General features: G+C 35.2%; 7 protein-coding genes across 8 annotated transcripts in view; 3 read left to right on the top strand and 4 right to left on the bottom strand.

The window, feature by feature from the left end:
* Positions 1–1,229, top strand: part of LOC105969016 (SWIB/MDM2 domain superfamily protein) — a 1,627-nt gene extending 398 nt beyond the window's left edge. The window contains exons 2-3 of one of the 2 annotated variants that reach the window (XM_012993735.2): positions 214–412; positions 876–1,229. In XM_012993735.2, coding sequence (XP_012849189.2) covers positions 239–412; positions 876–1,004 — 303 coding nt within the window. In that variant the 5' untranslated portion in view covers positions 214–238 and the 3' untranslated portion in view covers positions 1,005–1,229. Of the gene's footprint in view, positions 1–210; positions 413–875 lie in introns of those variants that run through there. The other variant, XM_088812019.1, reaches the window with a different exon arrangement.
* A 329-nt stretch (positions 1,230–1,558) lies between these two features.
* LOC105969017 (GDSL esterase/lipase At4g26790) lies at positions 1,559–3,101 on the bottom strand. The gene is made up of 3 exons (XM_012993737.2): positions 2,675–3,101; positions 1,903–2,392; positions 1,559–1,824 (listed from the first exon to the last, which is right to left on the bottom strand). The coding sequence occupies exons 1-3, from the start codon at positions 3,041–3,043 to the stop codon at positions 1,631–1,633; spliced, it is 1,053 nt and encodes a 350-aa protein (XP_012849191.2). The 5' UTR covers positions 3,044–3,101; the 3' UTR covers positions 1,559–1,630.
* Positions 3,102–3,379: 278 nt separating this feature from the next.
* LOC105969015 (GDSL esterase/lipase At4g26790) lies at positions 3,380–4,943 on the bottom strand. Its single transcript, XM_012993734.2, has 3 exons — positions 4,476–4,943; positions 3,874–4,363; positions 3,380–3,776 (listed from the first exon to the last, which is right to left on the bottom strand). The coding sequence occupies exons 1-3, from the start codon at positions 4,833–4,835 to the stop codon at positions 3,583–3,585; spliced, it is 1,044 nt and encodes a 347-aa protein (XP_012849188.2). The 5' UTR covers positions 4,836–4,943; the 3' UTR covers positions 3,380–3,582.
* Positions 4,944–11,557: 6,614 nt separating this feature from the next.
* Positions 11,558–13,480, top strand: LOC105969089 (grpE protein homolog 2, mitochondrial). Its single transcript, XM_012993825.2, has 5 exons — positions 11,558–11,897; positions 12,132–12,488; positions 12,579–12,746; positions 12,845–12,973; positions 13,124–13,480. Exons 1-5 carry the CDS (start codon positions 11,754–11,756, stop codon positions 13,190–13,192), a joined length of 867 nt encoding a protein of 288 aa, XP_012849279.2. The 5' UTR covers positions 11,558–11,753; the 3' UTR covers positions 13,193–13,480.
* On the bottom strand, positions 13,330–14,420 carry LOC105969091 (uncharacterized). The gene is made up of 3 exons (XM_012993826.2): positions 13,948–14,420; positions 13,702–13,869; positions 13,330–13,627 (listed from the first exon to the last, which is right to left on the bottom strand). The coding sequence occupies exons 1-3, from the start codon at positions 14,197–14,199 to the stop codon at positions 13,520–13,522; spliced, it is 528 nt and encodes a 175-aa protein (XP_012849280.2). The 5' UTR covers positions 14,200–14,420; the 3' UTR covers positions 13,330–13,519.
* A 110-nt stretch (positions 14,421–14,530) lies between these two features.
* LOC105968853 (trigger factor type chaperone family protein) lies at positions 14,531–18,205 on the top strand. The gene is made up of 13 exons (XM_012993529.2): positions 14,531–14,929; positions 15,041–15,124; positions 15,358–15,486; positions 15,576–15,664; positions 15,775–15,958; positions 16,063–16,153; positions 16,555–16,709; positions 16,810–16,902; positions 17,018–17,110; positions 17,245–17,325; positions 17,434–17,583; positions 17,711–17,806; positions 17,902–18,205. The coding sequence occupies exons 1-13, from the start codon at positions 14,639–14,641 to the stop codon at positions 17,977–17,979; spliced, it is 1,614 nt and encodes a 537-aa protein (XP_012848983.2). The 5' UTR covers positions 14,531–14,638; the 3' UTR covers positions 17,980–18,205.
* LOC105968854 (phosphatidate cytidylyltransferase 1) lies at positions 18,182–21,521 on the bottom strand. Its single transcript, XM_088812544.1, has 12 exons — positions 21,343–21,521; positions 20,878–21,011; positions 20,476–20,729; positions 19,919–20,070; positions 19,655–19,796; positions 19,404–19,560; positions 19,282–19,329; positions 19,110–19,196; positions 18,885–19,013; positions 18,738–18,794; positions 18,554–18,637; positions 18,182–18,458 (listed from the first exon to the last, which is right to left on the bottom strand). The coding sequence occupies exons 2-12, from the start codon at positions 20,998–21,000 to the stop codon at positions 18,369–18,371; spliced, it is 1,323 nt and encodes a 440-aa protein (XP_088668670.1). The 5' UTR covers positions 21,001–21,011; positions 21,343–21,521; the 3' UTR covers positions 18,182–18,368.
* Positions 21,522–23,635: the final 2,114 nt, after the last annotated feature.

The following is a 23,635-nucleotide window of genomic DNA, read 5'->3' as shown; positions in this document are numbered from 1 at the left end:
AATCTGCTTTTTTTTTTTTTTTATATACATGTCAAAAATAAAATCGCAATTCTACACACCTGCAGCTAAGGTGTTTGATGAAATTCCTCTATGAATAGAAGTTTCTCTGTTACCTCACCTTTTTGGGGCATGGGAGATGGTTTTAAATACTTGACTTCATTTATACGGTCTAGGAATCACTGCCAAATTCTTAATTTTACTTTCGAAATGCAGATTACTGGGATAGAGTTGGGGAAAAATGCTGCCTCAGGGGTTGAAAAAGGCTGTAACAGACAACCCTAAGAAAGTTGCTGAGCTGATCGACCTTGTGAATCTGCCGACAGTACTCCGAGATTTCATGGGCCAGTCTCAGAGTTCCCAGCTCAATTGCTTCCGGCGGGTTTGGTGTTATGTCAAGGAGAACAATCTTCAGGTTATTTAATTGCCTTTTTTGTTTGTTGAGTAATCATTTTATCTCTTGAACTCATTGCGTTTCGTTTACTAATAAATAGTGCTTCTTCATCCTTCAATTGTTGTCGCTTTGTTGTAAAGTTTGAGTTGAGGTGAATGGACATTTTTTTTAGTGGGATTTACAAGAGCAGTAGTGTCTTGAAAGTTGTTTGCTCTCTGAATAATTTGCTTTTGCTACAATCTAAATCTTTATCGGCAAGAATACGTTGAAGCTAACTCACTATTGAGTATTGCCTGATCGAGACAAAAAGTTTTTGAAATACTATGTCCACTAAAAATATACGCTTTTCGCACCATAGCATACGGAAAATTAGCAGACTTTTCTGTGTAGGGTGGTCGTGAATAGGCGTGACCTTTTGGAATTATTTTTGGAATTGTTTTTAGCGTTTTTCTTGACGTGTATTTTTCTTTGTCCTCTTTTGTAGGATCCAGTCAATAAGAATGTCGTAAATTGTGATCAAAAGCTGATGAGCATCCTCTTGGGAAAGTCTAGGGTCGATCTTACTGAACTTCCTACGTTGGTCAAGTTGCACTTTCCAAAGCAGCGCAAATGATTTGCTCAAAGCTCGGTAAAGTTTTTATCTATGTCATCTGATTGATACTCATGTTATGAGTAGTTTAGAATACTTAGTTACTTCTTTAACTGCTCTTCAAAGTTTTCACTTCTACATAATCCTATTAGATAATGCTTTGCAGGCTGTTTAGTTATGCTGTGAAATTCTTCATGAATAGCAGTTCCTATATATATTGATATTTATAGGTCTCTGTTTTTCAATTGAGTATGTTGTGTTACTAGATGTTAAGTCCGACAAGAGTTCTGTTATTTTTTTCCAATGAGGATTGTACACCTCCTAATCTTTAAGCAAACTGGTCTGTTGACGCGAAAAAGTATCAAGAATATTATTTAGTTGGTTCATTCGACAATCTAAAATTAATCGTCCTTCACAGCTAAAAAAGATAGTATTGTTACGACCTAAACACACACACGCACATACACATAGACCATTGTCCCCCAGACAGATTATAGCATGCAATAATAAGTAACTCAGAACTGTATCCTTGATACAACATCCAGGCTAACAGCCTCTGCTCCTATTAATAAATAAAAAAAAATATCAAATAATGATAATTATTCCTGATAAAAGACTGAATCATAACTTTGAAGAGGAGAGAGTTTTTGCTACTGAAATACTGCTAGATTAGTTTTGAATGCATAATTTGCGAGTATGCCATTTGTTTTCTCGGTGGGGTGAAACGAATCCCAGAACACATACCTGTCGGCATCAGAACATGTAAATGGATTATGTCGATCACACAAATACCCCATCTCAAATCTTCCGGTCCCACAACACGCAGTTGCTGAATATTCAAAACCTGTCATAAAATAGACAACCTTAGTACCGAGGCAAATTTTGTAAGATTATTTTTTAGGTTTTGGGGTGTGAAACTTACCATAGGAACGAGGGTTTTGAATTATATTGTAAAGAATGGTATACGGACTCGAAAAGACCAATTGTAGTCCAGAAAGCTCCTTGTTGAGCGACTCAACTAGTGCCTGCAATTTCTGGTTGAAATTGATAGCCACTCGATTGTATCTATCTATGCAATTTCCCCCGAATGCTAAATTCGTCGTTCTCTCTAGGGGCAAGCATCCCATTGGAGGTAGGCCTGTTAAAGATATTTTCCGTGCTTTTAGATCATATATCTGCGTTATGAAATTTCTTGCTATGCCTGCCAAAAAATTCTGGTACTCTTCGATGCTGAACTGCGATTGTCTGTGTGGAAGCACATAGTAGTTTTCTAGGAAATCATTTGTTCCGATACTGATTATGTACAGTGCTTCACTTAGAATTTCCGATGCCTTTTGGTTTCCCAAATATTCTTCTAGCCTGCTTTGATATTCCTTGTAGTACTCCAGTTCCTTCCATAGTGGTATTACAGACTGCATTGGCCAAAATGTATGGTTGGCAAGATTTAAATTGATTAATTTTCCCGATGATTAATATTCGAGCTGATGACTACTATGAAAGAAGAAAAAGAATCTGATCAATTAGATTTTTGTTAAGCTAATTAACATCTAATACTTAATTTTAACAAATTTAAGTGTAGATCCTCATAATTTTATATGAAAAATTGAACATGTACTAGCTGAATAAATAGTTATTTGGTAAGGAGTTAGAGTTAGTGGGGGCCCACACCCCCGCCCTAAAATTTAGGTGCTTACAAGAACTTTGGAGGTGATATTGTCATAGCCAGTCCCTGCTGAAGCAAAGCAAACACCTGTAGCGAAATCTTGGATGGTGTAAGATGGATCCAAATAAGCTGGAATATTCTTTTTGAGCCCAAAAGCCTCGGAGATGAAATCTGTCGGGACCCGCCCATTGGAGAATCTTCCGGTGGCTTTGCCGCCATCAAAATCTCGACCGTAAGGCCTGAAATTACTTTTTGCTAGCGTCGGAATGAAGTTATTGTTCCCGGAATCTACTGAGGAATCTCCAAATACGATGATTGATGAAACTTTCGCATCGATTTTGACGATTTGGAGGAGGAATTGGGATATAATTAGGATCAAAGAAATCGAAGCTAATGCCATTATCTATGTTCTTTTTTTTCTCTCCTCTGCTATAAAGCCAATTTGCAATATGAACTAGTTTTCGAAATTAAGAAGAGATATATATAAAAGTTTGTTGGAGTTCTTAACTGTTGCTGGCAATATGCTCCACTTGTCTGATAGGTGTACATATATACATATATATATGTATATAAATATGAGAGAGAATGTGTAGGAATTATGAATTCTGCTCGATGATGATGATGATGATGAAGGTGTGTAGACAAAGTTATAACTGCATTGTCGTAATATTTAAGGCAATTTACGTAATCCTTTGTTTGTATCTCCATTACTTGATATATTAGAACAAGAATGTAATCATATTTCAAGATTTTATTACATTTATTATCTGTGCTTTTTGTTGTGTTGAGTATGGAACAAGTTCCTGGAAAACTGTGTAATAAGAAACTCAGAACCGTATCCTCGATACAACATCTCTGCTATCAGCCAGCCTCAGCTGCTTCTACGAATAAATACAAAATAAAAAAAAATCAAATAATGTACTACTATACATATTTTTGCTACTGAAATACTGCTAGACTGCTTCTGACTGCATAGTTTGCGAGTATGCCATTTGTTTTCTCTGTGGGGTGAAACGAATCCCAAAACACATACTTGTTTGCGTCGGGACATGTAAATGGATTATATTCATCGCACAAATACCCCATCTCGAATCTTCCGGTCCCACAACATGCTGTTGCTGAATATTCAAAACCTGTCATAAGCAGACAACCTTAATATCAAGCCAAATTTGGTAAGGTTTTTTTTTTTTTTTTTTTTTTTTTTGGTGTGTGTGTGTGTGTTAAACGTACCGTAGGAATGAGGGTTCTGAATAATATCGTAAAGACCGGCATATGGACTCGAGAGAACCAATTGGAGTCCAGTAAGTTCGTTGTTAAGTGACTCAACTAGTGCCTGTAATTTCTGATTGAAACTAATGGCCACTTGATTGTATCTATCTATGCAGTTTCCTCCGAATAAGAAATTTGTAGTTCTCTCTAGGGGCAAACAGCCCATTGGTGGTAGTCCCGTTAGCGATATTTTCCGTGCTTTTAGCTCGTAAATTTGTTTTATGAAATTTCGTGCTATGCCTGCCAAATAATTCTGGTAGTCTTCGATGCTGAACTGTGATGGTCTGTATGGAAGCAGATAATAGTTTTCCAAGAAATCGTTTGTTCCGATACTGATTATGTACAGTGCTTCACTTAGAATTTCCGATGCCTTTTCGTCGCCCAGATATTCTCTTAGCCTGCTCTGATATTCCTTGAAATATTCTACTTCTCTCCATAGAGGCATTACATTCTACATTTGCAGAATAATAATGAGAGAGAGAAAGACTGTTTTTTTTTGTGTGTGTGTGTGTGTGTGTGTGTGTTTTAGTGTGTGTGAGAGAGAGATATAGAGAGATGCTTACAAGAACTTGAGAGGTGAGATTATCGTAGCCGGTACCAGCCGAAGCGAAGCAAACACCTGTAGCGAAATCTTGAATGGTGTAAGATGGATCCAAATAGGCTGGAACATTCTTTTTGAGCCCGAAAGCCTCGGAGATGAAATCCGTCGGGACCCGCCCGTTGGAGAATCGTCCGGTGGCTCTGCCGCCATCGAAATCTCGACCGTACGGCCTGAAATTGCTTCTCAGTATTGTCGGAATGTAGTTGTTGTTACCGGAATCCACGGACGAATCTCCAAAAACGATGATCGATGAAACTTTTGCATCTATTTCGAGGAGAAATTGGAATAGAATTAGGATGAAAGAAATTGAAGCCAATGCCATTTTCCTTTTCTCCCCTCTGCTGTAAAGCAAGTGTGCAATAAGTATGAAACTAGTTTGTGGACACTAAGAACAGGTATATATATAAAGTTTGTTGGAGTTATTAACTGTATATATATATATATACATATATATATATTTGTATATGTATATAAAAAGCATATATGATGTAGTAGTAATTATGAATTCTGGTGAATGATGATGAGGGTGGGGAGACAAAAGTTATAACTACATTTGTCAAGATATTTAAGGCAATTTACGTAATATTTTGTTTGTCTATTAGTAGATATATTGGAAAATAATATAATAAAATTTCAAGATTTTATTACATTTATTATGTATGCATTTTGTTGTGTTTGAGTATGGAATAAGTCGACTGTGTAACAATCCCGGGAGGCCGGAGATATATTTTCTTTCCGGTGAGTAATAAACGACTCGACTCGGGTCGGGTGTAGGGATGGTTGTCTCCCTCCCAACAAACTTGTTTAACTCTCTCTACATTAATACAAAAGCTACAGATTTTATTTTATTTTATTTTTTCCCTTTTTTTTTGCTTTCGGTTGCAAAAATTTGTTCACGGGTTAGTTTCTTCTTCTCTTTCTAGTTGAGGTAGTCTTGATATTTTTCTTTAGCGAAACATAAATCGAAGCTCTTGAGAAGAACTGTGTGGTTGGCGGCATGTGATTTATGTATCTTTTTTCTATTATTGCATTTATTTTTTTCTTTTAGGTTAAATTTCACTTTCCCCCATCATACTTTGACTTGATATCATCACTTTATTCTCTTCTACTTTCGAATACATCGATTTGTCTCCTGTACTTGAATTTTTTTCTCAATGTGGATCTCGTTGTTAGTTGTTAGACATTTAACCTTAACATCGTTTGGTCTAAAGCTATGAAATCACAAAAACAGCACCCCTCCCAGTTTAAACAATTATTACAATTACAAAAAAAGAAAAAAAATTAGAAAATTCAAGACAACGAGAAAACATAGTCTACAACGACAACCACAATTTATTTTTAATTTATTTTTTAATAATTATTTAGACTGGAAGGGATGGTTTTTTTTTATAATTTTCAGACTTCGATCAAACGGTATTAAAATCAAATGTCTAAAAACTAACGGTGAAGGCCATATTGAGACAATTTTTCAAGTACAGGGGGTCAAATCGACGCAATTGAGAGTAGAATAAGTAAATTGACATCGAACCAAATACAAAGGGAAAAGTGAAATTTACCCATTTTTTTATTGACAATGAAATTAACAGTGTGACAAATTCAATTTAGTAAATATGACAAAAGTTCGAACTTGGGTCAAATGACAGTGTCTCTTTTACTTCACCAACTAAATCGATGTTGTGTGCATCTCATTATTAAAGATTGCATCTACGGACCACTTAATAAATGTAGGGGTGTTGTGATAATTATTGATGCCCGAGTTGTTTTCGGTACATAAATACTTTTAGAAGCCAACATCCCCAAATAATTAAATTTTTCGTTTACATATGCCTTGATCGATTACGATTGATAAGTTATATTGAATAAATAGTAGAAAGTTAGGTAGATCTATTTTAATTAAATTAAAATGACCATGATTAGTTTTGTAGAGAATGAACTAAAAAGAAGAAAAAAAATATGTTTTATAATTAAAATAATATTTTAATTTTGTTAAGAAAGAAATGTTATAGATGGATCACCTATAATACCAAAGTTTTAAAATCTTAATACATATCAATTTATCATCAAATTAAAAGTCAACGACCACCATTGATGCCTCCCTCCAATTAGGGGCCCAAAACCAGTAACCCCTTCTTCTCTCTTTTTTTTTTCTTTTTCATTTTTTTTTTAAATTTCTACTTAACTAGCAATGATCATATGTTGTTTTCAGTATCTAACTAATTTGATCTTAATATCAAAGAATTATTATTATTAAATATTAATTACACATTTATCGATCACTTGATGATTGATTATTTGTCTCGTCTATGTGTCGGGTCGGGTCGGGTCGGGTCAGTTCAGTTCACTTCTGGGCTCCGACGTTTAAATGGGGTATAACCATAGCAAACGTTGCTGATTTTTCCAAGCCACCTGATACTCTCTCCTATCCTCAACAACTAGGTATTCATTCATGTATTTGTTACAATTATATATATTCATTGAAATTAGACGAATATATAATATACTAGTATATATTTTGATTTGGAAATTCAATGTTTCATTTTCACCAGCTGTTGGTTTGTCTGGACTCATATGGTCTCGCTATAGTACTATCGTTACACCGGTGAGTGAGCGTCGCATAATTAATTATTAATCTCTCATATTACGGAATTCTGATAAAATAGATTTACGTATTTATAGTTTGAAATTTTTGAATCGCAGAAAAACTGGAACCTGTTTAGTGTTAGTCTCGGGATGTCAGCTACCGGAATTTATCAACTTGCACGCAAGGCTCGGTGAGTATTGACATATTGAAATCACAGCTAGGGCTGTTCATGGGTCGGTTTTACCCGACAACCGACCCACTATCGGCCCGACTTTTGTGGCCGATAATTGCCCACCAACCGACTCGCTTTGGTCGGGCCGATAATTTTAACCGACCCATGTTTAGTTGGGTCGGGTATAGTTTTTAATACGAAGAAAAGTCGGTTGGCCGATATTACCCGACCAACCGACTTTTTATTTTTATATATAATATATATTATTTTAACCTTTGACTTTTGAGTGACTACTCACTAAATTATTAGTAAATATTAAAACCCTAATCTTCAATTTCTAAAATGTATCGACCAAAACTAGAAGAGTACAGAACTCTGCATAACAAGCCACCATCTCCGCCGTCCATCTCCGCCGTGGCAAGCCACAACCAGGCTCACCGCCACCATCTCCGCCGTCCGCCGTGGCAAGCCACAACCAGGCTCACCGCCAGCACCAGTAGGCAACTACTTCCTACAACTCTCCACTTTATTCTCAAGATAGCCCTTTCTAGTTCTATCTATCTTCTAACTTCTACAATCTACACTCCAAAGGGCAAAACTCAAGGTTAGGCAATCTTTTTTTTCTCTAATTAAATTTGGGCAATTCAGCATTTTTTCCAATTTGATTTATTTTTTTACATATGAATGAGTATTGATTAGATTTTATGTTTCTCCATACCAATTGTATGAACGGAAAATAAAATTGCATGCATCATTTTATTTTTCCAATTATAAATAATAATCACGTTTTTTACAAATTACAGACTTATAAATTTTGTGTTATGTGATACTGATGTGTGTGTGCGTGTGTTTTGTGTTGTGTCATGTATGTGCAAGAGAGATGAATGATTACTTAATTAATTTATTCAGTTATTACTCATTACTTATTAATTACTTTATAAAACAAATTCTTAAATTTCTAATGCTTTGAATATTTTAAATGGTAGAATGACGAAACGCACCGACACATCGGCCTCTCAAACTGCTAGTGCAAGTGTAACTCAACAAGAACCAACTTTTAAGCCGGGAAAGAAGAAGTCAGAGGTGTGGAAACACTACCACTATAAAATGAATGAAGATGGCTCCTACGTCTTGCCTGTAAAAGCCGTTTGCAACTATTGCAGACTAGAATATCCTTGTCGGTCAAAGAGTTATGGTACAACAAACATGAGATATCATGTTTACAATGCTTGTCTGCAATCTCCAGTTTTGTTGGATCGCAATCAAACTCAGTCGGTGTTGACAAATAGCACCAAAGGCGAGCTTATTCCACTGCACTATGATAAGGATTATGCAAGAAAGAAGTTGATTCAGATGATAATCATAGATGAACTTCCATTTAATATGGTAGAAGGAGCTGGATTTCGAGCTTTTTGTCAGTCACTCAATGCCCAATTTCTAGTGCCTAGTCATCCAACAATTGCTAGAGGTGTCATGAGTTGTTTTCTCGAGGAAAAGGCTAAGCTCAAGAGTATTTTGGGTAGCGGTGTAAGGGTGTCTCTCACTACAGATACTTGGACCTCTATTCAAACTATTAATTACATGGCGATCACTGCACACTTTTTGGATGATGATTGGAATTTGCACAAACGGATCATCTCGTTCAGCCAAATTGCCAACCATAGTGGTGATACCATTTCGAAAGCTTTGGAACAATGTTTATGTGATTGGGGAGTTGAGAAGGTTTTTGCCATCGTGGTGGATAATGCATCGGCCAATACCAAGGCTCTTGATATTTTTAAAGAAAGGCTTGCTCGAAGCAAGGGGCTCGTTTTTCGTGGAACTTATTTGCATGTGAGGTGTTGTTGTCACGTCCTAAATTTAATTGTGCAATCTGGTATGAAAGTATTAAATGAGTCGATTGAAGGCATTAGATTGGCAGTTAAATGGGTAAAAGCATCACCGCAAAGGCTGGAGAAATTTAGGGAATATGCTCGGGATGAAGGCATAGAAGGGCAGCCAATGGTATGCCTAGACGTGTGTACTAGGTGGAATTCCACCTATCTTATGTTAGTACATGCTTTAAAATTTTCGAAGGTTTTTAATATGCTACGTCTTCTAGATTCGGGTTACCAAGACTACTTCAAGGACCACAATAATGCTAGGTGCCCGGATTTTGCGGATTGGGAGAGTGCGAAAGAATTTGTCTCTTTCTTAAAAGTGTTTTATGAAGCAACTCTCAAGTTAAGTGCTTCTAAAACACCCACGGCTCACTTGGTGTTCAAACAACTATTGAATATCCAAACATTGTTGACTAAGGAGACGGAAAAATCAGCAGATGAGGCATTGCACAAAGTGGCGGCAAGTATGAAAACAAAATTTCAATTCTATTGGGGAAAGTGGGAGAAAGTAAATTATTTTCTGTATCTTGCCGTGGTTCTTGATCCAAGGTACAAGTTACCTTATTTGAGTTTTCAACTCAAGAATATTGGGATGAAAATAGATATGGTACTGAATTTGGAAGCGCAAGTGAAACAAATGCTCCGTGATATGTTTAAAGAGTATGGTTTGACGATGACTAAAAACAATCAATCTAATGTTAACGGGGAAGCTGTTGATGATGATCCCATAGTCGAAGAGAGTGGTAGTAATTCTGGAGACGAAGATGATGTCGATATGTTATATCATCAATCATTGAAGAAGAGTCAAATTGTTGCCTTAAGTGATGAGGTTGATCGATATTTGCATGAACCTTACCTACAGACCAAGAAGAGCAAGTTCAAGATTTTGCAATATTGGAAGGCCGAGTCATTTAGGTTTCCCATATTGGCAAAAATTGCCAAAGATATATTTGCAATGCCGGTTTCTAGTGTTGCTTCTGAATGTGCATTTAGTTTGGGCTCAAGAGTTGTAGATCCTTTTAGGAGTCGTTTAACACCTAGGACGGTTGAGGCATTGGTTTGCACAAATGATTGGCTCAAGGGTGATGGATTTAGTTACTACAAGGATCCAACCGAAATTGAAATGGAACTTTATTCAACTTTAGAGGAACTTGAAAAAGGTGATAAAATTCTAATACTTGTATATTTTAAATTTATTTTTATTTTTATTTCAACAATTTTCTAATTTTATAATTTGACTTCTAAAATTGTAGAAGCTCTATCAACTCAGAATCTCCAAGAAATGCCTAGTGCACCTCGTTCATCCACCCAAGCTTCAACATCAACCGTCTAAATATGTGGGTAAGCCTTGTATCAAATCTTTGAAATATTTGAGATTCTATATGTTTTGTTAGAGTAGTAATGTATGAGTTTTTAACTTAGAAGTTTTTCTCAATTATTTAATGAATATATTGTGTGTGTGGTTTTTTTTTTTTTTTTTTTTTTTGTGATAGGTGCTTACTCATTCTTGAAGAATTGAGACATTTTATTGGAGTATTCGACGAAGAGGGGGATTGATTTAACTCAAGATTTATAGTTTATTAGCTTGGGAGTTGTATGATTGTGAAATTTGATTTTGGTATTTGGTATACTGATATTCCTGGATTTGTTTTATATTTTTGTGTTTTGTATTGTTTTATGAATTTGAAATCTGTAATTTGAAACTTGATTTTGGGATCATGGGATATAGTTTACTTGATTTTGGGATGTAGTTTTATAATTGTTAGTGGATGAATTTTAAGGTTAGACAAAAAATCTGATTCTTTTTTTTTTTTTTTTTTTTTTTTACTGTGGCCGATAATTTGCAACCGAACTATATCGGTAACCGACAAAGTCGGTTGCCAACCGTTACCCGACCCATAATAGTCGGGCCGGTAATGGTTTTACATTTTTGCAATAGTCGGTTGGTCGGGTCGGGCCGATAATCGGCCGATATTCAACCGACCCGACCCATGAACAACCCTAATCACAGCTAATAATGCAATAAAATTTGTAATAAGTAATTATCCGATGTAATAAGTTTTCGATTTCGTTTTTTTTCTCTTTTCATGATTTTATATATGTTGATTTGATTATTTCAGGCATGACTATTATAACTCTTAAGGAAAATGTAGCCCATGGTGAAGACATTGAATAAGCCTCCTAATGTGACACTTGGATGTTTCGGTTTGGTTTTGGTTTCGGTTTCGGTTTCTTATTATGCTGAAAATAAGGGTTAATTGCAACCCATTTGATGTATATTATCATGCATTCCAATTTATTTATTTATTTTTATTTTTTGCAATTAACAAATAATGCCTACAATAATGATTATGGGTGTTAACATATTTGGCTCCATCTTAAACAATTTACTAATAGAATAAATAAAACGCAATAAAATAGAAACTATGATTTTTATTTATTTATTTATTTTTAATTAATTTTGTTTTTGCCTTTTTGGCCTTCCTCCCGGCATAAGTCAAAATCCTTGTAAAACCCTGCCTCGTTTATTCCTCCGCCGGCACCGCCTCCAATTTTTCCGATCGACACCTCCGGTAAATCCCAAATTAACCTAGTTCCCCCACGGAAATGTCGGTGAGCAGAATTACATCTCGTTTATCAACGATCGTGTTAACTCGGAGCTGCAACTCGCCGCTTTTCTCCGGTCGCCATGAAAGCAGATTCGTTTCTTCTGTCAATCAATTTTTCTCCCCCGGCGGGATCCACGATAAGGTGCTCTTCTTCTCTTAATTTGCTTCTTCCCCGAATCAGTTTGATACTCTCGAAGATTTAATTTGATTTCTGGTTCGATTATCTCTCTATTTTTTCAATTACATGATTTAGTTCTGAGTTTCTGCGTAGTGGTTTTTGTTTTTATAATTTTGTGGTTTGCTTTGTTAATTTTATTATAATTATCAGTACCTGAATTAGTAGTATTGAGAAAGACCAGCTCTACTTCCAATTTAGGTTATAGATCAACGGTTTGGATTCTCGTCATCTGCATCACCACCGTCGAATGCCCAATCCGTAAATGAACAAGAAACTCGGACAAATAATGAATCCTTTTCAGCTGTTAAAAAAAGGAGAAGGGGTGCTAAAAGGATTGCATTTTCCGATTCCGATTCTGATGACTCGGATTTGAAGAGCGACCTCTCGAGAGATGGTCTGGTAAAACTTGTGGCGAAGAAGGAACGACTTTTGTTTGCAAAGCAAGAGGAGATTGAAAACATGAAGGATAAAGTCCTGAGGGCGTTTGCGGAAATGGAGAATGTGAAGGAGCGTACTAGGCGAGAATCGGAGAATGCAAAGAAGTTTGCCATTCAGGTTTTGTGTGCGTGTTCTGTTATAGCTTCACCTGTAGTAGGTTTCGTTGGGGTAATTTGGGAGTTTCTTCTTGTTTGAATTACGATGCAGAATTTCGCAAAGTGTCTTTTAGATGTGGCGGATAATTTGAGCAGGGCTTCTTCTGCTGCAAAAGAGAGCTTTACGAAAGTCGATGTATCTAAAGATACAGGTAGATCTGTTCAACAACTTCAAACGCTACTCGAAGGTGTCGAAATGACTAAAAAACAACTATCGGAGGTGCTATATGGCTTGTGTTCAACATTTTGTTCTCTTATTTTTATTGTCTTATATCCTTGTGTGTGTGTGTGTGTAATTTTTTTTTTCTACATTTGCAGGTATTCAGAAAGTTTGGATTAGAGAAATACGATCCGACAAACGAAGAATTTGATCCAAACAGGCATAATGCCGTTTTCCAAGTTCTAGATGCTTCAAAACCAGCAAACCATGTTGCAGTTGTTCTAAAGGTATATCGGACTAGGTTTTCTTAAAACAGTTTCGACATAAATAACTCTCACTTTCGGTATATTCTGCTAATGTCTTAATTACGCTCTTATCATCGTCATTACACATCAAGATTATAAACAATGACCGAAAATCTTTAATTACCAATACAGGCTGGATATATGCTGCACGATCGAGTCATTAGGCCTGCTGAAGTTGGTGTAACCGTTGCAACGAGTTAGGATATGCTGAACGAGCTTTGCTTTTTGAGGCCTGAAACAATACTGTACATCTACTTATTCTTAATTGTTTCGTTGCTAGTGTTTTTAGATGAGAATCATGGTTAAAGAAAAAATCGAGCACAATCAATGAAGCCAAATTTAGGTGAAAAGCGAAATGTAAATTTGTTCCAGAGACATCCACTTATCGCTTGGCTTAATATATGTACATTAGAGCATATAACAAGAACCGATAAAGCTTTCGTTATTGCTCGTTTTTTCACGTTTCGAAATAGAGCTAATTTATACTAACATAACCAACACTACTCTCTCTCTCTCTCTCTACTAGTTCTAATTCATCATTTTCCTTCCCTCATTGGACTCAGCTCTCTTTTCGTCTCGAGGATAGAAGCCATGAAACGGAGCTTTGTTTGAATCAGCTTGATCTTCATTAGGTTCCTGTGAGATCCATATATATATGTCAATGTATTTTTAATGTGGGGAAATACTAAAGAATGGCAAGAGAGGCTAACCAGAGCTTCTTCTTCTTCTCCATTGCTAGGTTTTTCAGACAGAGTTATATCATCACTTTCACTTACAATGTCTGAACCATTAACTGTCTGAGTAGTTGTTGTTATGCCTCTACCTCCATTGCTATCTTTCTCCGGGGTTTTCATATTTCCCCTTTCTATTGGAACTATCTGCAATTTGAACAATTACTTAAAATCAGTTTCTGTCAAACAATCAACATCGAAGACCTAAAGTTTGGTATTATTTACCGGAGCATATCGGAAGCGGCGGCGTGGTGGCTCATCGGCGGCGGCGGTGGAGGAGGAGGAGAGTGGGGTCCAGCGGCAGAGGAGCAGCGGAGGAGGGTTCTTCCGGTTATTGTTACCGCCGCCGCCGCCATTGGTTTGAGAGGTGACCCACTGCTTCTTCCACCTTCTCACCGGACCGTTGAACACCGGCGCCGACGGGCTCGCCGCGTACCTCGCCGACGCCCGACTCTGCCTCGAACCCACCCCTTCCATATATATATATTTTTTTGTCGTTTTCTTCTTCTTCTTCTTCTTCTTCTTCTTCTTGTTCTTCTTCAGCTGCAGTTGAAAGGAATTAATGAAAGGTCTGGTGGCGAAGCTGCAGAGTTTACAGGCAGATGTCGCTTTCCGGTTGATGCTTTTGAGTTTTCACCCCAACTGCGTACGGTTTGCTTTTTAGTACTCTCTTCTCTTCTATGTAATAATTAATTAGCCGAAAAAGATAATAATTAATTTCCCCCAACTTTAATTACGCTGTTTAGAAACTCTAACAACATCTCCGTACTGAACATTTACACATTTGCCACTCGCAAAACGACGTCGTTTTCGTTTTTTTTTTTTTTCCTTAAAAAATATCTTATCTTCTGCTTCATTTTGGTAAATTTTCAATCGCAGGTGTGCGTGCTCCAAGAATTTTCCCAACAGTTCAACAATGGAGGCATGCTGTACTGCAACACCCCAAACGTTCTTCCGTTTCAACCCCGCTCAAATTCCCGCTTCACCTTCCTCTGTTTTTCTTAAACCCTCAAGGAATATCCAGCAGCAATCCCCATTACTAGCTGCACCTTCTTCCCGCCAATTCCTTCATACCCGACCCGATTGCCGGAAAACAATTTCGACCCGGTTCGCAGCATCCGCAGCCCCCGCCACCGCCGATAGCGCCACCATTGATAAACTCCCCGCTGACATTCAAGTTACTGAAACACCAGAGCCCAATTCAAGAGTCGGTTTTTTTTTTTTTTTTCTCTCTCTCCTCACCCATTGCTGAATTTTACTCATCGAAATTCTTGAATTCTTCGATGATTTAGCTGTTTCAATTCCCATTTTTTTGCAGGTGAGGTTGAGTGTGGAGGTTCCTGCATTAGTATGCGATGATTGCTACAAAAGAGTCATCAGCGAGTTCATGAAGCAAGCCAAGGTACCCATCGGTTTCATCTTAACTTATAATGCTGATCCTTTAAATTTATCGGTCCGTATATTCGTTTTATCCATGAATTTTGTGTTATCATGTTTAACTGATGGTGAAAGATGATTCTTGTATGGGAAGATGTTATGAGTTCTTTTAACCCCTTCAACTTGGAATTAACCATTCTCTACCCTTAAGCCGAGCTTAGTATATTTATTGTCAACTTTGTTGTACTATTTTTACAGGTACCTGGATTTCGTCCGGGGAAGAATGTTCCGGAAAATATTCTTATTAGTTATGTTGGGAAAGATGCTGTTAAGAAAGCCACAATCGAATCTATCTTGAAGAGAACACTTCCTCATGCCATGTCATCAGTGAGCTTCCGTTTACTACTCCATTGTTTATCATTGATCGTTGATATGAACATGTTTGTAAACTATATTTAATGCATGTTGTTTTGTAGGTAAGCGGGAGAGCTTTAGAAGATTCTGTCCGTATTTCAACTAAGTTTCCGGAAATGGAGAGCACTTATTCTTCTATGAAATCTTTGAGGTTTGTTGAGCATTCATCCTTTTTTCCTTTAGAATATTTTTTTTTGTCAATTAGAGAAAAATATTAAACTTTTCGACTCCTTAATTGCTTTTCTTCAACACACGATTTAGATACGATGTGATTGTTGATGTGGCACCTGAAGTGAAATGGAATCCTGAAGGCGGATACAAGAATTTGAAAATTGTTGTCGAAATTGATAAAGAAATTGACGCTCAGACAGCAGCTGAGCATGAACTAAGGCGTCGTCACAAGGCACTTGGTGCACTTAGAATTGTGACTGAAAGAGGACTTGAGGTAAACATATAAAATCGTGCTCTAATGATTGTAATTTATTAGATGAATTTTTTATTTATATTTCTAAATAATTTTAATTTGTTTAAATTGGAAAATTTATGAAGGTAGGAGATGTAGCAATTCTTGATATATCGGCTACGACGATTGAGCAAGATGAATCGGCTGCTCAAGCCATTCCTTCTGCTGAGAGTAAAGGTTTGTTTCATTGTACACTTGTGCATTGTCATTACGATTTAGGAGGGCGGAATTGGAACGGAATTTACGAGTTACGCCGATTACGATTCGAATGTATTAGATTCCGATTTCCTATCCGATTTTAATTTCCAAAAATGTGCACTTATAATACCATTGTTATTATGTATTTTATATTTTAGGTGACTAAAAAATTGGAAATTCCGAATTCCGCTGATTCCGTTCAGAAAGTTCCCGGTTTTGGAACAAGTTTTTTCCAATTTCCAAAATTCTATTTTCCGGTTTTTCCAAATTAATCGGATTTTTTTCCGAAAGTGCTAATTCCAATCTGATCCGTCCGATTTCTGCTCCTAACAGTCATTGTATCTTTTTTTTTCTTAATCTTTCTGTTTTTGTTTTTTCAGGGTTTCAGTTTGACACAGAAGATGGGGATAAAGTCCTACCAGATTTTCTGAACTCGATAACTGGAATAAAACGTGGTGAAAGTAAGTCATTTCCATACGTATTTCCCGATTCATGGGAACAAGAAAATCTTCGTGGACTCCGTGCTCAATTTACCGTGAGTTTTTTTTTTTTTTTTCTAATTCAAAAGAAACCACAGTACACATTTAAGTTGAAAAAAAAATCGTAATCTTGATACTGAAAATTTTGGTTTGAAGGTTGATTGCAAGGAACTTTTCTACAGAGATCTACCTGAACTGAACGATTCGATCGCTGATAAGATTCTCTCTGGATGCTCCACCATTGAGCAGGCAAGTTTTTTAAACCTGCATTATTAATTATTATTATTCCATTAAAACATAATAATGAATCGTGATTGGTCAATTTCACCTGCTTAACAAACACCTCACTGAAATTGTATTGCAGGTTAAGGAAATATTGCTTGAAAAGTTTCTCGAAGTGGAGCAAACTGCCAAAGATCAAGCTACGGATAATGCTATTCTAGACCAGCTACACAGAGTATTATTCCCTATTTTACGTTTAAAATTTCTTTTTGATGAAATTGCGCCTTTTTTCGTCTTTATTTCATTTCGTATCTTTGCCTTTTCTATTCATGTAGTATTTATGCGTTTTTATTGTGCTCGGTTTTTTAGATGGTTGAAGTTGGTATTCCACCATCTTTGTTCGAGGAACAAGGCAGGCAGCTTTATGGAGCACAACTCCTTCAAATTCAGGTCAACATTTTCATGACTTTTTTTTTTTTTTTGCATTTTATAATTGCAATTTAATTTTTTCCGTCGAATAATAGACGCTTACTGCATGTTTTTTTTTTCTTTAATTAGGCAAACACGAAACTAAGCGAACAACAATTGGCGTATTTATCTAGCCCCAAGGCAGTAAACGAGTTCCTGCAAAACCAAAGAGAGAATATAACGAGTATTATAAAGCAAAATCTAGCTGTCGGCGACATATACAAACGCGAGAATCTTCAGGTACAATCAGTAAAAATATTCCGATCTTTGAACTTCGATCATGACTGTGTACCAGCTTGTTATTTAACATCTTTACATTGAGATGCAATAATGCATGCAGATATAACTAATTTATATTTTTTTGCAGGTATTAACAGATGAGGTTGTGAAGGAAGTTGAAAATTCGATTACCGAATTTAAACGCCACGACCAAGAATACGACGAGGAGCGGGTCAAAGGACAGGTAACAAACATATGAAAAACCAATTTTATCGATATTCCCAAACGAGGCCTTAAATTTACTGTCTGGTTATTAATTATACAATCGGCATGGTTCAGGTACAAGAGGTACTCGAGGGATCAAAAGTGCTCGAATGGCTTAAAGAACATGCAGAGATTCAATACATTACCAAGTAAGAGGTAAGAGATCCAATATTAAGAAGATCCGACGGCTGCTTTAAGTCATATCCAATCGTGTGAAGCGAAAATTCTTTCTTTGCCATTTGCTTGAATCGAGCAATTAGAGTTCGGTATATTTTGCTACTGCGGAAGGAAGAGAGATTGAAAAAAAGGCATTAGTTTTTGTAGCTTTGTAGAACTCGGAATCAAGATTTTGAAATAAATTAATTACAATTTGCATTTACTTCTCTACTTTTGATGACTATTAGTAGCGTCTGAAAAAAAAATTACGGAAAAAGCTAAAACTGTTGGTTCTTTCTTGATTTGAAATATCTAACGGTTACAACCTAAGACGGGGTTTTTTTTCTCGAATATCCCCGTGTGAGAGATTAATTTACAAGTTGTTTTCAAGGATAAGCAAAGTGCTGCTCTTTGAATATTTGGCCAAGCATCATGTACAGTCTTTCTTGCTCTTCAAATCCCAGGTTTCTAACTATCTGCAAACCAATATAAATTTCATTAATCATTAATAAATTAATAACAATAAAAATTTAGTGTATATATATAATATTTGGACAAGAAATTCACTGACCTGATCCAAGATCATCTCTACTGAGTTAGTCGGAGGAAGAACAAATGATTGAAAATAAATGTAGGCAAATATTGCCATCACCATCTGCGCGTATTTTTTTCGAAAAAAAATAAAACATGAATGATAAGGATTATATAAAAATTCATGTCAATATCGTTAATATGTTAAAATTTGAGCAGCTTACCTGGCAATCCATCCGATCGGTAAAGCCACCATGGCCTGGAATACTATCACCAAAATCCTGGAAAAATATTATTGTAATTTTACCGAATTACCGAATTAGAAACATATTAATGAGGGAATCTTATTTGATAAATGAATAAATTATCACCTTAATCTTGAAAGCTCTCTTCAGACCGCTAGCGAAGAACCCTCCGAACGGTGCAATAATTGATGCGAACAAACCTAGGCATAAAGCATGCCATTGCACTGGCAACACAGATATCCCCTTCCAAGGGAACTGTAATAAATAAATAAAAAATAAAATCATTACAGCAAAAATAATACTCGAAATCTGGAATTTTATAGAAAATATTTATAGACCAAAAAAACTCACCGATTGAGGAAGCCATTTGGGAAACGAATAATACTCGAGCTTGAAAATCGGAGCAGGATCACACCGAAGCCAACCTGTCGATAAATCCTGCATTTACTATTAAGATAATAACTATCCACACATTTTGCAATGTCACAAATTCGTAAAAATAAATCGTTACAATGATAATTACCTTTCTCGGGCATGTCATCCATTGGAACTGACTCAAAAAACTCGCAAGCTGAAAAAAAAACGACATTGATAAACAAATAGCAAAATTACTATAAGAAAAGTTCTCATAATTTTTTCTTTTACCAGAAATGCAGAGAGTACAGTGGCGAAAGATCCTCCAATAAAGCCCTCCCATGTCTTCTTCGGTGATAGCTTGATTAAAGGTGTTTTGCCGAAGAAAAAGCCGAAAAAATATGCAGCTACATCGTTGATTGCTATAAGAGATGCCGGAAAAATAAACCTGTATAATACACAACAATGGCCAAACGAATAAAAAATAATAATAGGATATGTATACTAGTTCATAATAACGATTTTTTAAGTATCTAGTTTACCAGAAAATTCCTTCGAATATATTAGCAACGGTGAACGAGGATTGCGTGAAGACCACTATAAGTATCATGTGCGTCCATGCATACTGACCGAATTGGTACGTGTACATCTTCTTCTTCAGCGTAAGAATGAACCACATCATTCCTGTAATTGCGATTTTTACATTTATATATATACGAATAATGATGATAAATACGATACATTTTATTAAAATTACCATAAAAATTCAATATTGCAAAAAAAAAAAAAAATCGGATCGGACAAACCTGCAATGTAAAGAAAGTAACAAATGACCATGTGATACTTGATAAGTCCATTCACGAGTTTGTAGAAGAATTTATCGGAAGTTATAGCGTTGACCAGATGTTGACTCAGAATTCGGCCGTACACGTAAAGCATTGCCGTAAAGAAAAAATACCTGCACACGATATATGTATAGAACATTAAATTATATGTTAGAACATAAATAAGAGCTTCCTTTTTTTTTTTGGGGGGAAAAATACAGTTTTCATCCTTCAAGTTTGCACCGATTTCGCATTTGGTTCCCCATATTTACAAAAAATACATTTGGTCCCTCATGTTTCAAAAATTCAATATTATTAGTCACTTCAGACAATTTTTCGTTAGTACTAACGGAATCAAGCATGTGTACATCACTGTCTTAACTGACAGACTAACTGTAAATTGACGAAAATGACCAAAAGTGTTAAATTATTGAAACATGAGGGACCGACTATGTTTTGTTTGTAAACATGGGGGACCAATTGCGGAATCAGTGCAAACTTAAGGGATGACAACTGTATTTTTCCCCCTTTTTTCTTACCAGTTAATAAGCCAAAACCCCGGAAGGCGTTTATCTTCGTGAACTCGTCTACGTAAATGGAAAAGCTCTGCCGCCATTAATATTTGTATAACAACTACAGTTGCGCATAAATACAAATGGCCCAAGTACACAATGAGTATAATGCCACCAAGCATCCATAGTGACGAATACGTTCTAATCCACATTGATTTATACTTGTTGTGGTCATTTACGAGTAAATTGCCTCCGTTTAATTTGCTCGGGTCGGGGAACTCCTGGAATCGACCAAACACGAGAGCTACATTTTCTAAGTAATAAATAATCAAGCACAAAAACTAAAATAAAAATAACAAATCTCTCTGTATATAAAATGCTGAATTCGTTAGACGAGGCGGGGGGCCATGGCCCCCCTAGGCTAGTCACCTCTAGAGACTTCGAACGTCGACGGTGACGAAGTCGAGGCGTGGATGGTAAAGGAGGGCTGTGACCCTTGTGCATTTTATTGAAACTTTTGCTCTTCCCCTCAAATATTGTTGATGAGTGCATATGAAAAACTCCTGCACCAATGTATATATTAAATTAAAAAAAAAAAAAAAAACACATTTTCAGTTGAAAACAATATAAAGATTATTTATATATAATTAATTTTAATACTAACTGAAAGTAGACACAAGTATAATGCATAACATTGAATCGAACCACAATATTGCATTATCATTTTATCCAACATAAACAACAATTCGAACATAACATTCATTGAATCGAACAACAATAACACACACACACACACACACACATATATATATATATATATATATATATATATATATATATATATATATATATATATATATGTATGTATATATAAAGGAGAAAGGGAATTCGCACCTTAATTTTCACAAAAAATAAATCTTGTAACTTGCTTCTGCAATTTATGATCCTAACAAAACTCGTAAAGAACATTTACAATTTCGGATTAAAAAAAAAAAAAATCTTTTTTTTTTTGTAAATAATGAAAAAGATTAATCATTTGGAAAAATGACAGAGAGAAATGAAATTCCCAGTTTAATTGCATGTATTCCACAAGTTTACGGCAAAAGCGGGTTCAAGTTTATTTGGCGCCTACACATGTTAGTGCCAATGCCACGTGTCCCAATTAACTACCAACCAATCAAATAAATAATTAAACATGTAGAAATGTACAACGCCTTGTATATAGACTATAGTCAAGACACATTTAACAATTATCTGCATGCATTATTTTACCATATTTTCTTTTTACCTTTTAAAAAGGTTTTTTCTAAACTTTCTCGATTTCTCATACACATAACTCAACATTCAACTCAGAGAAATCTGATATTCGACAATTTTCGAGATAGATCCAAACGATACACACCTGGAGATAATAAACCACTCGAAAAACATAAAAAAAAAAAATTAAAAAAATTACCTCTAATTTGTTGTCGTCTCGATTCGGATCTGAAAAAGAAAATACAGGAGGTTGAGAGAGTTTGTTTTTTTGAGTTTTGAAAAAAGTGAATAAAAAGTATCTACAAGTTCTATTTAATTAGTATTTGCACATATCATTTCATTTAAGTAGTCAAACATATAGAAATGTAGCACACTTTTTAATTTGTTGATAAGTTGTGGTAGTTAAGATCATAATTAATTAATTAATTAATTAATAGGCCCGACGAGCATGTCACAATAACGTACAAATATGCTAATAATGAGCAAGTGAACCACTCGATTAAATAAACATAAAATATAAATAGATAAGAGACAACGTAATTGTACTCGACATATAAAACAAAATGAAATCTAGTATTCAGATCCACAGATTGACAATTGAGATTCAACGATTAATTAATAATCGCCATTTTTTGCGTTAATTGGAATGATTAATGGTAATCTAATCGGCTTGCTTATTACGATAATGCCATCACACCAAACCCCATTACATAAGTATGACCTCAGCCCATTTTCTCAACTATAGACTATACACTATATCCATTCATATTATTTTTTTTTAAATATAAAACATTATACCAAACATAATATTATAAATTCAGAAAAGTCATTTTCTCTTAAATGGATAATGTCTTTCAAACATTTAAATTTCCAATTTTATTTTATTTTATTTATGGGCTTTAAGTTAGAAAAAGAGATTAAAGTATTATATTATAAGTTGATTGGCAATGGCAATCTGGCAATGATTGGGACTTTTGCCCCCCAAAATCTTCTTTTGCCCAACAACTCATCCAAATTAATTAATGTATTTAATTAATATATCTATCCCTATGCATCCATCATGATGAAGATATAAATATATTTGTCTTTTCATATTCCAATCTCCCCCTTCCATTCTAGCTCAATTTACTTATATGCCCCTCTTTTCAATCCCGACATAAATAGTGAACTTTCAGCTGTCTATGAAATGCTACATCTTATAAAGTATATCGAATAATCATACATTATAAATGTATACAAATAACTACTCAATATTTCACTAGTGTAACATCTAAAGATGTTGATTAGTAATTACTAATGACGCGTTTTATTATTTTAAGTGAAAAAGGGAGGAAATTTTGGATAAAGCTACAAAAATTTCACTAATACTATTATTAAATTATTTATGTTTATTCAGTCCCTTTATTAAAATATAAATAAATAGACAAAAGGTTTGATATGCAATTGAATTTCTAGAGCTCCGTTCCCTAATTAAATGATTATTATTTAATGAAGTAAAGCGGCGTATGAATTGATGATTTATTAGTTTTAAAACGCGCTAAATATGGTTCCACGCTTGCAGCCATAAAAGGGCTTAATAATCAATTGAAGTAGTAGCGACTTTCTACAAAAGTTTATTGCATTTAAATCCCTATATTTAATTATTTGTTTAAAATAATCCTCTTATTATCAAATTTTGAATATTCATTTTTTAAAATACATTAATAATATTAATTTTATAGTTATAGAATTTTTAATTTCTGCCAGTTCCGATGTAAAGATTTCCGATTTTCAATTTTCTATTAGGATTAGTTTTTCACTGTTAAAAAATATATATTTTTTCTTCTTCTAAAGTGCTAATTACGATACGATCCTTCGATCTCCACTCGTATGTATTATTAGAGTTTTTTTAGGAGAAATTTCAAAATCTAAAACTTTTGTTGATTTAAAA

Source organism: Erythranthe guttata, chromosome 13 (genome assembly GCF_056151865.1).
Source record: "Erythranthe guttata isolate IM_541 chromosome 13, IM_541, whole genome shotgun sequence".
In the NCBI taxonomy this organism is placed as follows: Eukaryota; Viridiplantae; Streptophyta; class Magnoliopsida; order Lamiales; family Phrymaceae; genus Erythranthe; species Erythranthe guttata.
The sequence above is the reverse complement of the archived record's forward strand: the minus strand, read 5'-3'. Positions and strand labels throughout refer to the sequence as shown.